Source organism: Xyrauchen texanus, chromosome 37 (genome assembly GCF_025860055.1).
Source record: "Xyrauchen texanus isolate HMW12.3.18 chromosome 37, RBS_HiC_50CHRs, whole genome shotgun sequence".
Taxonomy (NCBI): Eukaryota; Metazoa; Chordata; class Actinopteri; order Cypriniformes; family Catostomidae; genus Xyrauchen; species Xyrauchen texanus.
This window is the reverse complement of record NC_068312.1, coordinates 25388497-25405119: the sequence shown is the minus strand read 5'-3', so window position 1 is coordinate 25405119 and position 16623 is coordinate 25388497. Positions and strand designations below refer to the sequence as shown.

General features: G+C 37.2%; 1 protein-coding gene across 1 annotated transcript in view; it reads right to left on the bottom strand.

The window, feature by feature from the left end:
* LOC127630809 (IQ motif and SEC7 domain-containing protein 1-like) overlaps positions 1–16387 on the bottom strand; it is a 52908-nt gene extending 36521 nt beyond the window's left edge. The window contains exon 1 of the mRNA XM_052108605.1: positions 15963–16387. Within this exon, the coding sequence (XP_051964565.1) occupies positions 15963–16027 (65 nt within the window). The 5' untranslated portion in view covers positions 16028–16387. The remainder of the gene's footprint in view (positions 1–15962) is intronic.
* Between the last annotated feature and the right edge of the window lie 236 nt (positions 16388–16623).

The following is a 16623-nucleotide window of genomic DNA, read 5'->3' as shown; positions in this document are numbered from 1 at the left end:
TGACGATGGATGGATGGATGGAATTTCTATTTGAGCACATAGGCCTACCTTTAAGTTTTGGCTAATAAAAGAATATTACATTTTTCCACTGCTATTGCCAAGGATAAAAAGAAAAAGTTAAATATGCCCACATTGAACTTTTGTGACAACATGCTCCAATAGCTGGCATGTAACATACAAAGGGGTCAACTACTGGCCAAATGAAGGCGGGCATATTTGAATTTTTCTCGATGAGGCAGAGATGTTGAATTGGTTAACGTGTTAGATGTTTAGTGGGTTGAGAGAATGGAGTGACTATTTGCAATCCAATAGTCTGTAAGAAATACAAGAGTTTATGTAAAACAAACTCTCATGCCACTGTAGTAGCTAAGAGTGCTAAGACAGCGTAAAAGTACTTTGTCATATTGTCAATCCATGTTCGAATCCCGCATTTTGTCATACATGTCTCCAGTCTTAATATATCCTATTATACTACATAGAATAATAAATAAAAGTGATTCCTCAGAGTGATTTGGTCACAGTGAAGGTCAGGGATTTGAGATAGGGGTTTGATCTGGATAAAATGATTCATGGTTTTTCTGTAGTATTATTCTAGTAACCATGTTTTTTGATGGAAACAATACTTTTTATGCAATTAATCACGATATAACCACATTTATATGGTGTTAATATAGTAACCATGTTTAATTTTGTATTTTATTTTTCTATAATTTTATGACAAAATATAATGGTGATCCTATGGTTACTGTTGTAAAACCATGGTTCATTTTTGTAAGGTAGGTTTAGAGGTAGAGGTTTGTGTAGTGTGTCTGTGGGACTCTAAATAAACACAATAAAAATGCTGCATTGATGCCCCATACTCTATGTTAGTATTTAAAAAGGGGTGTAATAGTATCTGCCACTGTTTGCACAAGAGTGTCTTTACATCTAAGGTTTGAACATAGGCAAGTGTGAATGAGTTTTGAGAACAAGTCTGGATTACATTTCAAATGACAGGGTAAGTAGATGATGCCAGAATTAAACTTTTTGGGTGAATATTCCTTTAAAAGTGATACTGACAGAGTTGCAGTGCTGCCATCTTTACAAATGAGACGCTGAATTTAGACTTAATTCACACTCAGAGGCACGTGGTTTCCTCCTAAAATGGAATGTTAATAAACAGTTTCTGAGTCATCCATCTCCTTGAGAGAATTGAATGTGTGTGTGTGTGTGTGTATGTGTGTGTGTGTGTATGTGTGTGTGTGTGTGTGAATGGGTGGGTTTGGGTGGTTTACAAGGACATTTTTTTTAGGTTACAAACTGGTAATTACAAGAGTATTATGCAATAAATGTGGTTTATGAGGACATTTCCAGTGTATCCATAATTCAAATCACTTCAAATTCAAAAGCATACTAAACTATGTTTTTTTGAAAATGTAAAAATGCAGAAAGTTTTTTGTGAGGTTTAGGTTTAGGGGTAGGGTTAGGGGATAGAATCTATAGTTCGTACAGTATAAAAGCATGTCTATGGAGAGTCATAAGGATAGCCGTACCAACATTTGTTTCATGTCCGGAGAATGGTGTCTGGATACTGACTTCCCTGTCTGGTTCAGTTTCAGTCTGTGTCAGGATCCGGACACTCACGCTCCATGTTCTGTGTCTGTCGAACGCACGTTGCACTCACTTTGCGCTGCGTGCCCGGGTTGCGAGCTATCTTCGCGTTGTGCTGAGGTTCAGTCACTTTGGTCTGAGATTTCCGGTTTGTGTTTGGACGAACTCTTGCACAGGTGTCCTGTCTTGTTTTTGTTGCCTGTTGCGTGGTGTTTGCCTTGCGATATATGCTCAGGTTTCGTTTATTGTGAGAGTGCATGGCATCTTTTTGTTTGCCGTTGCTAAGCATTCTCTCATTTTGTTTGTCGGTTGGCATGAGCTTATATTGCCTAATTGTCTTGGCGATGTGTGCTCATACCATTCAGGTGTTTTGTTGTCTTGTGAGAGCACGTGGCTTTATTTTGTTTCTGTATTGCCACCTGTCTCTTTGTCTTAAGTCATACCCCGCATCCTTATTTGCGCATTATTAGTTTATTAGTCACACCTTCCCTGTCTTGTTAACCTGTTGATTTCTCTCCCTATTTTAGTCTCCTCCTGTGTGCTCTCCAATGTCAGTTCGTTGCAATATCGTTAATCGGTATTGTTTCCTGTTCCTCATGTCGATCCTGTTAATCATCCCATCCCTACCTGGTCCCGTCGGTCCTTTATCCTGTGCCTTGTTTTCCCTACCTCAGCTTGGATACCCTTTTTCCCATTCGGGGTAGTTTATGTTTCCCCCTCATGGGAGTTTTGGTTTGTTTTTTTCCCTTTTATTATTTATTAATAAATCCTTTGTTTTAACTCTGTGCTTGGGTCCTGAGCCTCATTATGTGATTCGTGAAATGTATAGTATGTTAGCCAGAGGGGAACTGGCCCCCACAGTGAGCCTGGTTTCACCCATGGTTATTTTTCTGCATTAACCAACATCTTATGGAGTTTTGTGTTTCTTGCTACAGTCACCTTCGGCTTGCTCACTGGGGTTCTAAACACAATTATTATTTAATTACTTATTTTTAACAAAATTCACAATCGTATTTTATCAAACTACACAATGATGACTCTTAAGACATTATAGATATTACAGTTTCATTTTCTGTTACTGCATGATTTTCTGTAAAGCTGCTTTGAAACGATGTGTGTCGTGAAAGGCACTATACAAATAAAAATGACTTGACTTGACATATAACATATATGTACATACTATATATGTACATGTCTATATTAATATATTTCAGTGATTATTATCATCATTACAATTATTATTTTTCATTTATATTTGTTTTTATGTCTTCCTTTGTGTAAGTCATTTTCTGCCTGCACGTTTAAACGGATACAATGTTGAACATTGTCTCTCAAAAGGAGGACAATGTGGGCCCCCATGTGCTACTTAAAGAAATAATTCACACAAAAATGAAAATTCTCTCATCATTTACTCACCCTCATGCCATCTGTCTATGACTTTCTTTCTTCAGAACACAAATTAAGTGTTTTAAATCTTTTAGAAGAATATTTCAGCTCTGTAGGTCCATTCAGTGAAGGGGTGCCAAAATTGACACTCCAAAAAGCACACAAAAGCAGCATAAAAGTAATACATACAACTCAAGTGGTTTAATCCATGACTTCAGAATTGATATGACAGGTGTGGGTGAGAAACAGATCAATATTTAAGTACATTTTTGCTAGAAAGTCTTCTCTCTGCACAGTAGGTGGTGATATGCATGAAGAATGCGAATCACCAAAAACACAAGAAGAAAGTGAATGTTAAAGTGGAGATTGACTGAGCAGTTTCTCACCACATCTATCATATCGCTTCTGAAGACATGGATTAAATCACTGGAGGCACATTGATTAGGCTACTTTTCTGCTGATTTATGTGATTTGTGGATCTTCAATATTTTAGCACCGAATCACTTTCATTGTATGGACCAAAAGAGCTGAGATATTCTTCTAAAAATCTTAATTTGTGTTCTGCAGAAGAAAGTCATACACATCTGGGATGGCATGAGGGTGAGTAAATGATGAGAGAATTTTCATTTTTGGGTGAATTATTCCTTTTTAAGCATGATCTAGCTCCTGTACCAAACATCTTTTCCCATGCACTTCCTCCTCTATTGTGCAGGACATGATGTGCCAAGTGATCCTGCTTATTTATAATTTTTTTGCATTCCTTGCATTGTTTGAAGATGTTTTATGCACAAAAATAACACTCTGTTGGAAGTAAGGGAAATTTAAAATGATCCCAGAGTACCACCTAGCATCCAACCAGCGGTATTATTCGTATAGAGTTTTCCTTTTCCTTCGACCAACTGACCAATCTATCAATATATTAATCACACTCACTTATAATTTTATTAGAATATATCCATGTATGTGGCTACAGACAAATTATATGGAACATTGAAATCGCAAACAGAAACTTTTAACCTCCGTCTTGCCGGTGAATTCTGAACTATGAATTCTAATTTTAGAACAACATGTTTATCTATCTCTACATTTGTTTAATTGCTTAGATGTCCATATGGCACAATGCTGCTATTTCTGGAGGTAATTATAAAGCGCTGGATGTGTTCATTTTGCATACTCAGCAAACTACAAATCTGTATGCAGTGAGCATTACAAGCCAAAAGAGAGCATACGTCATATCTCCACTCCCTCAATATGCAGTGTTTGGCAGTCTCAAAGCACTTCCTGTTTAAAGCTAGAGCCCAGGACTGCTGAAACAGCCCTAGGAATGAGCTCTATGTTTATTACCAGGCTCAGCTTGAGAACATATTGCTGGAGAGAAAGACTGCTGCCTGTCACGACACAGAGCACTGTTATTGTTCTACAGTCTTGTTTTTTTGCACAACCTAAAGCAGCCTGCCATCTACACCAAACCATATCACAGCTTCAGCAGTACAGAATGGAGAAAACACTGGCAACATGAATGTTTTAGAATAAAATAGCATGACTGCAGAAAATTCTAAATATCATGCCACTTTGAACACCACAGATTTTTTTTGAACAGGATGAATGTTCAAATATAATAATAATGACACCTTTTCGTCCAACAATTTTCATGCCTCTAACAGTAACCATGCAGCAGGCCAATAATCCATTAATAATCTGATTGATATCTTAATATAAATGATGTAAACACTTAAATTAGGGAAAAAATATCTGTTCGAGCTTTATCTAAAATATATATTTTTCATATCCAATTGAAAGTGCAGTTGTGGGGCAGATCTTAAATAATGTGTTAAAGACCCAGGGAAGTGTCTTGACAAGTAGGTCTGCAACTAACATTATTTTGATAATCGACTAATCTAACGATTATTCGACTATTTGAGTGATTAATGCAACGATTAATCATTAGCTCTTAACCGACTATTCAGCTTAAAAGGTTGTATTAAATGTGCTTGCTAACTATTTATAATGTGCTTGTGGGAGTATTTAAGGATCCTCCCCGGGCGGAGGGCAGATGTTTCTCCACGTTCAAGTGGCCAGCAGCGACTCTTCCGTCCCCCGGCCGCGGCTGATCCTTTGGGCAGACGGAAGTGGTGAGGACTCCATGACAGCGTATCCCTCCTCCTTCCCGGGTTTCGGCATCAATGTAACAGGGTTCACATGGGAAAGGATGGGCAAGGAGGAGGTGGGAATCAGACTGTCACAGTCTTTCTTCACCACATTCAAGGGCTCTTATTTTGAAGTTCTCTCCTGCACTACGTTTCCCAGAAGTCACTGCCCTGATCACTCCCTCGTTATCCCCACCTGTATGTCATTCCCTCATTAATTCCCTCAAAAAATCCTATTGTTATGACGTGTTTTTGTCTTGTTTTCCATTTAAAAAGGTCTAAAATACATTTACTTGAGAAGTAACATATAAGATCTTTAGACTTATTGTATATTAGTGTACTTTTTCACTTAGTTATACTTCTGTGAGTGCAGTAAAGACAAAATATATTTATGTTCAAGATCTGTTCTCTAAAAGCAAGTCTGAATATCTGTTATGCTGCTTCACAGGTGAATATATCTTTTTTTAAAGGATTTTTAGATATTTTAAAATATTTTTATTTTTAATATTATATTCAACATCATCAGATTACATTTTTTTCTGCAGTATAGCTGCTAAAGAAAATGTACATTGTTTTAAAGGAGTTTTAGATATTTATATTGGAAAACAAGCTGAAATCATAAACATATTTTGTCGCAGTGTATAAAGTGGGGGAAGGCTATACCCTCTCACACCTTTTTGTTCACTTCAATCCATCTTTAACTCACAAAAAAAACTCTCTTATACTGCCAATTTTCTTCACGTTAAGAAATGCACAGTGACACATATACTGTATTATGATACAATAAGTCGCGAGCCACAACGTTATAATCTAGCTGCAGCAAGTGTGCATGCTTGAGGTACGAGCATCCCCAATGCATAGTGCGCCTCAACCGGTTTCAGTTTCAATCTCTACCCCTTTGACCGGGACACGTTGCGCAACTCATAGAAGAGGTGCTGATCGCATAAGAAATGCCAGTTTTGGAGTTTGTAGTTATTTACATGACCTGCTTCCTTATTATTTGAACTTAAATAAAGCTATAACGCATTAAATATAACTGATGTTACAGATGTAACGCTGGGGTGTTTCCTTTAAAGATATTCGACATGCAAGTTTTGCTTCAGCGGAGCGGCAGCTCCAGCTCTGCTTATCCCACAATGAAAGCTTATACTTATTTTGTATTGTTGTATAATTCCCTCATACTTTGAAATCTACATCACCTGAAGCTGTGAATGTTCAGAGTCCATCTGGAATGTTTTCTTCCTCTCCTCAGTCAGGCACGAGCTGCAGTGCTGGTCTCGTGCGTCATCATTAGTGTTTCAAGTTGTCTCATGTTACGTTAAATGACATCAAACAAATATTCGAAAAATAAATTTTTTGTCAAGAATTTTATCATTTTAAAATTGTCGACATTGTTGGTAACGTCAACTAGTAATTTCAGCCCTATTTCTTTGGTCTGTTGACCTATTTCCTAATGAAACATGAATTTAGAGGTTGAATGGCTCTTGCCTTTTCAAAAAATAGCCAATAGGCTTTAATTTAAATCACTGGCCCACACACACACACACACAACCCTGCTGTTTCTCATGCCATTCAGCCGAGGAAACTGAGAAGCGATCTCAATAAAGAGACTGTTTTTCCACTGACTCGAGAATTGAACAATGATCTAACTGACCACATTACAACATAACCAGCTGATAAACAAACACAGCTCATTGCTGTCTTTGCTTACGAGTTTGGAACCGTTATGTCAAGCCAAATCAGAAGAATGAGAAACAAGCGATTAAAATATCCCAATATGTCAATGTTTTGAATCACAATACACTACAGAATAACATACAGAATAAGAACACGTAATTACTCTAGTTCATTCCAAGAAACTTCAGTAAAATGCCAGCATTAAACATATGAATATACTTTAGCAACTTCTCTTGCATACAGCTCCCATGTTGGCGCATTCTAATCAGAAGTGGTCATCCCAAAGCCCTATTATCTTCAAAGACAATTACCCTACTCTGTGAGAGCTTCAGATTAGAGGTCAACCGATTAATCGGTCGGACGATTAATCGGCCGTTTTTTTACATTTTTTAACATAATCGGCATCGGCCAATATCCAAGTATATCAAGCCGATTATTAGGCAGGCGCATCTGTGGGCAGCCTAGTGTTGTTGTGGAACACGTGTTCAACGCACGCTGCCCCTAGAGTCATTTTCCAGCAGAGTGAGCTGACCTCATGCAGTGCCTAAGGAAGGAGCTAAGTTCCTTGGAGAAAACGGTAAGTATTAAATTCTTATAACTCCATTATATTTAATTAAAAACTTTTGATATGTTACTGCCAACTTTGAGAAAAAAACGTGACAAACGCGATAGGCGACATGACGTTCAGCTACTTTGATAGCATAGTTGAAGTTGCATTATCATAGCAGAAGGGTTGCTATCATGTCACAATAAGTAAGCAAGAATTTTGCTATTACAGACAGTGAATCTGAGACTTTTATTTGTTCTGTTTGTGTGTCTTATGTTTGAGAGGGTTGTCACTCAATGCAGATAAATAAGTAATAAAAATATACCAACGCAGTATAGGCTAGTGAAGGACTGGCTTTGGTAAGCTCGGACGTTATCGGTTCTGCTGTCGGTACTGGAGAAATTAAGAAAATACATTTATTATTGCTATAAAGAGAAAGTTATTTTATCTCGCCAGCCATTTCTATGTATAATAATATGAAACCATTTGTCTGTGATGCAATTTAGCTATTCGCAGTCAGAGAGAGAGAGAGAGAGAGAGAGAGAGAGAGAGAGAGAGAGAGAGAGAGAGAGAGAGAGAGAGAGAGAGAGAGATAGAGATCTCTCACGCGGTGCCACAGCGAGCACAACACGAGCCCTGCTTAATGAGTGACAGAACTAAACATTCAAACATGGCTTGGTTACACTTTAGATCTGTGATATTAGTATAATTTTATTTTAGATTTCGCCTTCCAAAGATTATAAAAATAATATTTATACATAAGCCGCATTCTGTCTCGCACAACTTCCTTCCCTTCTCAGAGGTGCACTGACATTTCTCCCTAAAACTCAAACTTAACGTCAGAATCAGCACGATCGGTGATTGTTGTAAAATGCAGTCTAGCTATAAACGATCTAAACGATCAACTATACACAAAAATATGTCAAAACGACCAGCTTGGAGATTCACTTAAACACAGTTTATGTCTTAAATGGACGTAGTTATGGAAATAGTTGGGAGAAAATATGCTGCATCAGGAGTCTATTAGATCTGCACTCGGTCTTAAAGGGGAAGCAGTCTAATAAACATGCTGACGATTGAGCCATTACTGCGAATCAAACAACAAAAGGCAAAGAGAAAATCACTTACAGCTCTTGAATGAATAACTTCTGCATTAATAAGCATTAATCTATCTATGATAAACTATGCAGTGTTATTTTACAATTGATTACTTTATTAGCTTTCTTTTTAGACCACACCTGAACAGCAATGTTAGTAGACCTTCCTGAAATTAAATCACTGTGCCTATATAATGTTTATCTTTGTGTAATTGTTTATCTTTTCGCGGTTTAAGTTGCAGGATACTAATTATTTGTTGATATGTTCAACATATCAACAAATAATTAGTATCCTGCAACTTAATATATTTGTTATACATTATTTATACAATATGTTTTACATTATACATTTTTAATTTAAGTGTACAAGTGCAGATTGGTAAAGTGTTCAATAAATGTTTTTGTTGAGAAATTTTATCTATCTTAAGTAATTATTAGTGTTACATTTTATCTTTCAAATAAAAGGTTCAAATAAGAGGTTAAAAACAAGCACATATCGGCCAAAATAAATCGGCAGCATGTATCGGACATCGGCCGACCCGGATTACAAAAGATCGGCATCGGCCTGAAAAAACCCATATTGGTCGACCTCTACTTCAGATGGCTGAAAGGTGATAACTGTTATTCAGAAATCACTCTTTAAGTGATTCTTATTGGAACTTCTGTTTGGAACGACCCTACAGCATGGGCTATGTTCCCTTTGATGTGCTCTGCAAAGGCATCATCAAACCAGGTGATAAACACACCCATGTGCGCTGAACAGACAGGTGGAGTGTGCATTTTTTTTATAGAAAGTATTTGACTAAAAAAAGTTTCTCAGGATCTCTGTGGTTGTAAATGTTTGTATTTAGCCTGAAGAGAGATGCAGCTTTTAAATGCTTCTATCTTCTGAAAACGAATTTTGTCAACATTTGAAGTACACTTGCATATAGATAAGTAAACATTTAATTATATAGTGCTATTCTAGACAGTTTTCACATAGTGCTTCACAGTAAATAACAATAAAGCAGTAACAGATAGCAACACATTACAACATAATACACAGCTATAAAAAAAACATTGCATAAACCACTTAAGAAAAAAGACCGCACATCACTGGTAAAAACTAGGTGAAAGCCAACTTGTAAAAATTAGTTTTTAAGAGTTTCTTGAAACCTGACTCGGATTGGGCTTATCTTAAACTCATAGGAACATCATTCCAAAGTCTAGGTGCTAAAACAGCAAAAGCTCCATTTCCCTTAGTTTTTAATCTGGACCTTGGGATGATCAAGAAGATTTGATTTGATTCGTTTCGATGAATGTAGAGTCCTTGTTGGTCTATGTGGAATCAATAATAATTTAGTAACATAAGAAGGTGCTAGCCCATGCAGTTATTTATAGGTGATATGTAAGATTTTTAAATCTATTCTGTACTTGATTGGTAGCCAGTGAAGCGCTGCAAAAACTGGGTATGGGCACAACGGGCAGTTCAGGTTAAAAGTCTTGCAGCTGCATTTTGAACTACTTGAAGTTGGGAAACTGTAGATTGACTGAGACAGATGGATAGCTCATTGCAGTAATCAAGGCATGATGAAATAAATACATGTTTAATCCTTTCCAGATCCTGAGTGTTCACAAACAGTTTAAGTTTTGAAATATTTCTTGACAGATTATAAACAGGTTTGAACTACTTTTTTAACATGCAGATAGAAAATTTGAGAGCAGAACTGAAAAAGTGTCTATGAGCAATGAGGCCTACAAACCTGACTCAGTTACACCTGTTCTGTCTGGAGGAATGGGCTAAAATTCCAGCAATTTATTGTGAGAAGCTTGTGGAAGGCCTCCCAAAATGTTTGACCCAAGTTAAACAATTTAAAGGCAATGCTATCAAATACTAACAAAGTGTTAAAATGTTGAATCAAGCAGCCCAAGGGAAGTATATACAAAGAAAACAGAAGTGGGCCAAGAATAGATCCCTGCGGTAACCCACATTTTTCCAACAATTGTTTACAGACAGATTGTTTCACTTTCAATTGACTATATCACTATTCTAGTGGATCAAAAGTTTAACTGTGCCTTTAAGCAGCTTGGAAAATTCAAGAAAATGATGTCAATCCGTTAGACAATTAGCCGATTAGCTTCTAACAGTAGGTGCACTGAATTAGAGGTGTACCTGTGGATGTATTTTAAGGCCTACCTTAAAATCAGTGCCTCTTTGCTTGACATCATGGGAAATCAAAAGAAATCAGCCATGTGGATCAAAAATTGTGGATCTACACAATCTGGTTCATCCTTGGGAGCAATTTCCAAATGCCTAAATGTACCATGTTGATCTGTACAAACACTAGCACGCAATTATAAACACCATGGGACCACACAGCCATCATACCACTCAGGAATGAGACGCATTCTTTCTCCTTGAGATTCATGTAGTTTGGTGCAAAAATCGCAAATCAATCCCAGAATAACAGCAAAGGACATTGTGAAGATACTGAAGGATACAGGTAGACAATTATCTATGTCCACAGTAAAAGGAGTGCAATATCAACATAAGCTGAAAGACTGCTCAGTGAGGAAGAAGCCACTGCTCCAAAAATGCCATAAAAAATCCAGACTACAGTTTGAAGTGCACATGGGGACAAAGATCTTACATTTTGGAGAAATGGCCTCTGGTCTAATAAAACAAAAATGGAACTGTTTGGCCACCGTGACCATTGTTATGTTTGGAGGAAAAATGGTGAGGCTTGCAAGTCAAAGAACACCATCCCATCCGTGAAGCATGGGGGTGGCAGCATCATGTTGTGGGGGTGCTTTGCTGTAGGAAGGACTGGTGCATTATACAAAATAGATGGCATCATGAGGAAAGAAAATGATGTGGATATTTTAAAGCAAATCTCAAGACATCAGCCAGGAAGTTAAAGCTTGGTACAAATGGGTCTTCCAAATATACAATGACCCCAAGCATATCTCCAAAGTTGTGTCAAAATGGCTTAAGGACAACAAGGTATTGGAGTTGCCATCACAAAGCCCTGAACTCAATCCGATAGAAAATTTGAGGGCAGAACTGAAAAAGCACGTGTGCACAATGAGGCCTGCAAACCTGACTCAGTTACACCATTTCTGTCTGGAGGAATGGGCCAAAATTCCAACAAATTATTGTGAGAAGTTTGACAATTTAAAGTTAAACAATTTAAAGGCAATGCAACCAAATACTAACAAAGTGTATGTAAACTTCTGACCAACTGGGAATGTGATGAAAGACCTAAAAGCTGTATTATATCATTCTCTCTACTATTATTCTGACATTTCACATTCTTAAAATAATGTGGTGATCCTAACTGACCTAAGACAGGGAATGTTTTCTAACATGAAATGTCAGGAATTGTGAAAAACTAAGTTTAAATGTATTTGGCTAAGGTGTATGTAAACATCTGACTTCAACTGTATGTAGATTACGAAAGCCTAACTGAAATGAATCAAAGATATTATTTCTCTCCAACACTTGTAGGAGCTGTGACAACAAAAATTTCTCATAAATGAAAGTTTAGAGGTCAGCCTATAATGTTGTGGCAGCGTTGGATCAAGGTTATGTTTTTTTCAATAAGGGCTGAATGCTTTCTTTTTTAAAAGAGATCAAGATTATGTTTTTTCAATAAGGGCTGAATGCATGCCTTTTTAAAAGAGAGAGAGAGAACAATTCCTAAGGTCAACGATGTATTCACAATGGTCAAGAAACTAGGGCCAACTGAGTCTATAACCTTTTTAAGAAAAGTGATAGGTAATACGCCATGCAGGCTTAATGAACATTTCATGTGAGAAACAACATCTTTTAAAGACTGCTAGTTGATTGGCTGAAATGCAGACGATACTGAACAAGCAAAATAATAAGAATCAAGAAAATTATCATAATAATCAGGGTTAGCAAACCCAGTTAATGTGGAATGTAAAATACCTGATCTGATACATCCACCTTGTTTATGAAAAATGATTAAAAAAAAACTTTCATAATCCTCATTTGAATCTACTGTAACAGCAGGGTTCAATAAATGATCAATAGTGGAATATAAAAACCTATGGTTATGGTAATTCACAGTGATCAAACCTGAGATGTAGGCAGCTCTTGTATCCTTGACTCTGCGATTAAATAAAACCAACTGATCCTTCAAGTAGAATAATTTGGACATTTTCCATCTCTGCTCTGCCTTTTTATATTCATGTTTTAATGCACAAATATGATGGTTCATCCACGGATACTTTGTAGTTGAGGCAGATGTTCTCTTCAAGTAAGCAATGTCATTCAGGACTGATGAACAGTTCGTCAAATTGGTTCACCATCTCATTTATACAGACACAATCCCTAATTTGAGTACGTCTATCCTCAAAAGCTACAGAAACTCAGGATTCATCAGTGATAAAACGTGAATAAGTGGTTATACTACGCTCTTAACCATCACTATTATTAGAGACAATGTAAAATATAATACATTTATGATCAGACACATCGATATCTTATACTGCTAAGGCCTGCAGATCTAAACCCATATTAAACACCAAATCAAGAGTATAGCTTTTTTGATGCGTGGGACCAGACACGTTGCATTAAATGAAAAGACACAGTAATATTTAAATATTATTTGGTAAAAGTATCCGAGACGTTACCAGCCACTACAACTTTGTAAAAGCTAAATTATAGAAGACAAAAATGTAGTGAATTCTGATAAATTCAGCCGATAAATGAGAATATTCCCAAAGACTTTTCAGTTCCATTTACCATCAGGCAAGTCTAAACTATCCATCTAAATATGCAGGTGGAAAATTACTTACACAAATGAAGACATAAAAACTATTATAAATGTAAAAATAATAATTATAATGATGATAATAACTGAAATATTAATCATGGTTCGAGTTGAATGTGTTTTTGTATTCTTTTATGTTTATGATTGAGGGATAGACATGATGCTAATGTGTTTGTTTGGCACACTGCTACCAATTCTCACCTATTGTTAGGTAAAATTTGCAAAATGAGGATGTAACGAATAGGAAGGAAGTTCAGGAGCTGGATCTAGGTGCGGCAAAATAGTTTAATGAACAGAAATAAATAAGTACAAAATAACGGGTAAACAAAGGAACAAATATAACATCCACGATGGGAAACAAAAACATAAACAGGAGAAAACATCCACGAAGGGCATGGGCAAAACAGGGTCAAAACACATTCAGGTACATTCAACAACTGACAAAGAACAAGCAACCAACAGGGCATTATATACAAAAAGACTGAGTAAATCTTTTTAAAGATAAATGAAACACAGGTGAGGACAATAGAAGACAGCTGGCATTGATGAGGGCAGAGAATTATGGGAAGTGTAGTCCATGGGGAACAGATGACAGAGGCAAAACACAGGGCAGACAACATTGAATCGTGACAGAGCAGAAAGCTTTCATGGCATATTTATTAGATAAGAAAACATAGCAAATACTGTAGGTAGTATGCTGAACTGGCATGCTTTTCAAGTCAGCTGACTCTCATTTGCTGACAGGACTAACAAGCTTTTTTTGTTATGGTAACTTTAATGACAATAAATACCATTGTTCATGTGTATGGAAATTTTGTTCAGAATGCAATGTACATCTTGATATAAATATAATATTTGTATTAATATGATTATGTTCATGCTAACTTGCTCAACTATTGTGTATAATTTAATAAAAATTTGAAGAACAGTTTAAGGACCACCAAAGGGTAGCAGAGCATAGCAGATTTAGTGCACCAATATCCTTTCAATATCTGCAAATATACTGAACTTATCCAGATCGACAAGGAAATGTGTAACAATTAATAAGAAACAAACTTATACAGGGCTGAAACTGCTCATTTAACATAAACAGAGTTGCAGAGCAAATAAATAATATCCCTACATAAAGAGTTAAAGCTGTTACCTTAAGGATTTCATGATCTAACGTTTAAATATTACTTTTGTTGGTGTAACGAAGTAATAAGGCTAATTCAGCGATGTAAAAATGACACATATTTAGGTTGCCTGACAAGTCTTTTAACAGAGTAGAAAAGGATAAAGAAGAGAAAAAATATGGCTGTTGCTTAAATCGAATACCTCAAATAGAATCAGGTTTTCCAGGGAACCGTGCAATAAACAGTTATACAGAGAGATCATATTTAAGTCAAAGGATGTGTGATCATTATGCTTAAAATCAAAGAATATTAGCTGTACAGCAAACACACACACACACACACACACACACACACACACACACACACACACACACACACACACACACACACTTTTAACCAAAGAACATAGTCTTGGGCTGACAGCTCTTTGAATGATAATAAGAGATGCTGAAAAACAGTTGGCCACCATATGGCAGCTCTAAGTAAACCCATAATACTCTCCTGAATCTGAGTACAGTTACATTCACTTACTATTATGTGTCAGGAATGATGAACTGCCTAATAAATAATTCCTTAATGCAATGGATGATAGCCCTCCAGCTCCTGCCACCATAAAGAGATTGTGAGGTAAAAAAAAAAAAAGGCCTGAAAAGCAACTTGGCAGCACACTTGTGGAAGAACAGTCATTCTCTCTCTTTCTCTCACATACTCACTCCCTCACTGCCTCTTTGACAGTGTCATAGCTCTCAGCAGTCTGTAAAAACAGCTGAAATCTATCCAGCACTGTGTAAACCCCTCACATGAGAGGACTAGCTTCAGGAACCCCCTGCTAGTCGAAAAAGAGCGAGAGAGCCGAGAGAGCCCACTGGTCTGTTCCTGCATGGTGCACTAGAGTTTTATCATATCTTATATATGACTAGTCTCATATGGATCCTGTCTCCTTCAGGCTACCAGTGTAAGAACTTAAGGATTTGAAACATCATAGAACACAACATGGTCCTTCAACCAGTTTACATATCAACTCCACAGGATTGTGCTATTAGCAGTTATATGTTCCATATATGTATAGTGAAGGAACATATAAAACACTTACGTTTCAATTTACAGTTCAGCACTTATTAAAGAAGAATGATTCAAACATGAATCAGTGTAAGACTCAAATGAGGGCATTCCCTGTGTTGAGGGAACTTATGACCTACAAGTCTTCGACAAGAACACCCATTCAAAGGAGATATGAGCTCATAAACTATGTACATTGTAAATATCTAAGTAATAACTGTCTAGTCAACTGCATGTCCACGTCGCTGATTATATTTTGATTGAGAATACTATATAGAAATTCCGACTCCTTGGCCTCAAGCGTTTTCTCTGCGGCTAGTGTTGCGCTGCCATTTACAATGCACAGACGACCCACGCGCACTTGTTTATTTTGCGCGCGATAGCCTCGGTTTTAACGTTGTATTTGCAACTCAACGCTTAAGGGTCATTTAAATAAATGAAGATGGATGTAATTCAATGAATCAAATTTGCATAAATATGGCAGATATGTCAGTTATCAATGGTCAATAAAAATTATATCAACTTAAACCAGTCGTATCAAAAAGAGTCAGGTCAACGTGTCTTACCAGTACACAAGCTTGTTATGAAGAATCGCTGGAGTCTTATCCGACGCGCAGTTGATGCACCACATTTTTGCGAGAAAAACATCCGGATGCGCAAGCGCTATTTCATTTCATCTCTAATTTGGCACGATCGCTGACAGCGTTTCCTCAAGGAGTAGGATTCGTTTTAAATGGCATGATTTGCGATTTCATGTTCTGTCATTCTCTCGTCCACCTCTAAAATATCTTCCCTCCTCCCTCTTTCCATCGCGCGCTCTCTCAATCCTTTGAATCACTTCAGGCTCGTGCAGCCAGCGTGACACAGCAGTAAGCGCGCGAAAACGTGTCTGCCACGAGAGCTTGGCAAACCGCTGCCTGTTCGCAGCGCATGATCCACACCTCAGGCATCATCATTGCCTCGTCTCATGTGAAAGGCTCTGTTCGGTGCCATTAAGTTCAATCAGCGTGTCATGTGAATAATCTGTGTGAGTCACATCTCGATTCGTCGCGCGGTCCAGAGGAACCATATGGTGTCAAGCTGGTGGTCAGCGCGAGCAGAAATCGCCACAGATCTGTTGTGATTTAGACACTTTCCAAGTGGATAAACAAGATCTCCCTCTGATTGCCTATTCCTTGCTAGCTCATTTTCTCGCACTTATGACAAAAATTATCCTGTTTTGTTTTC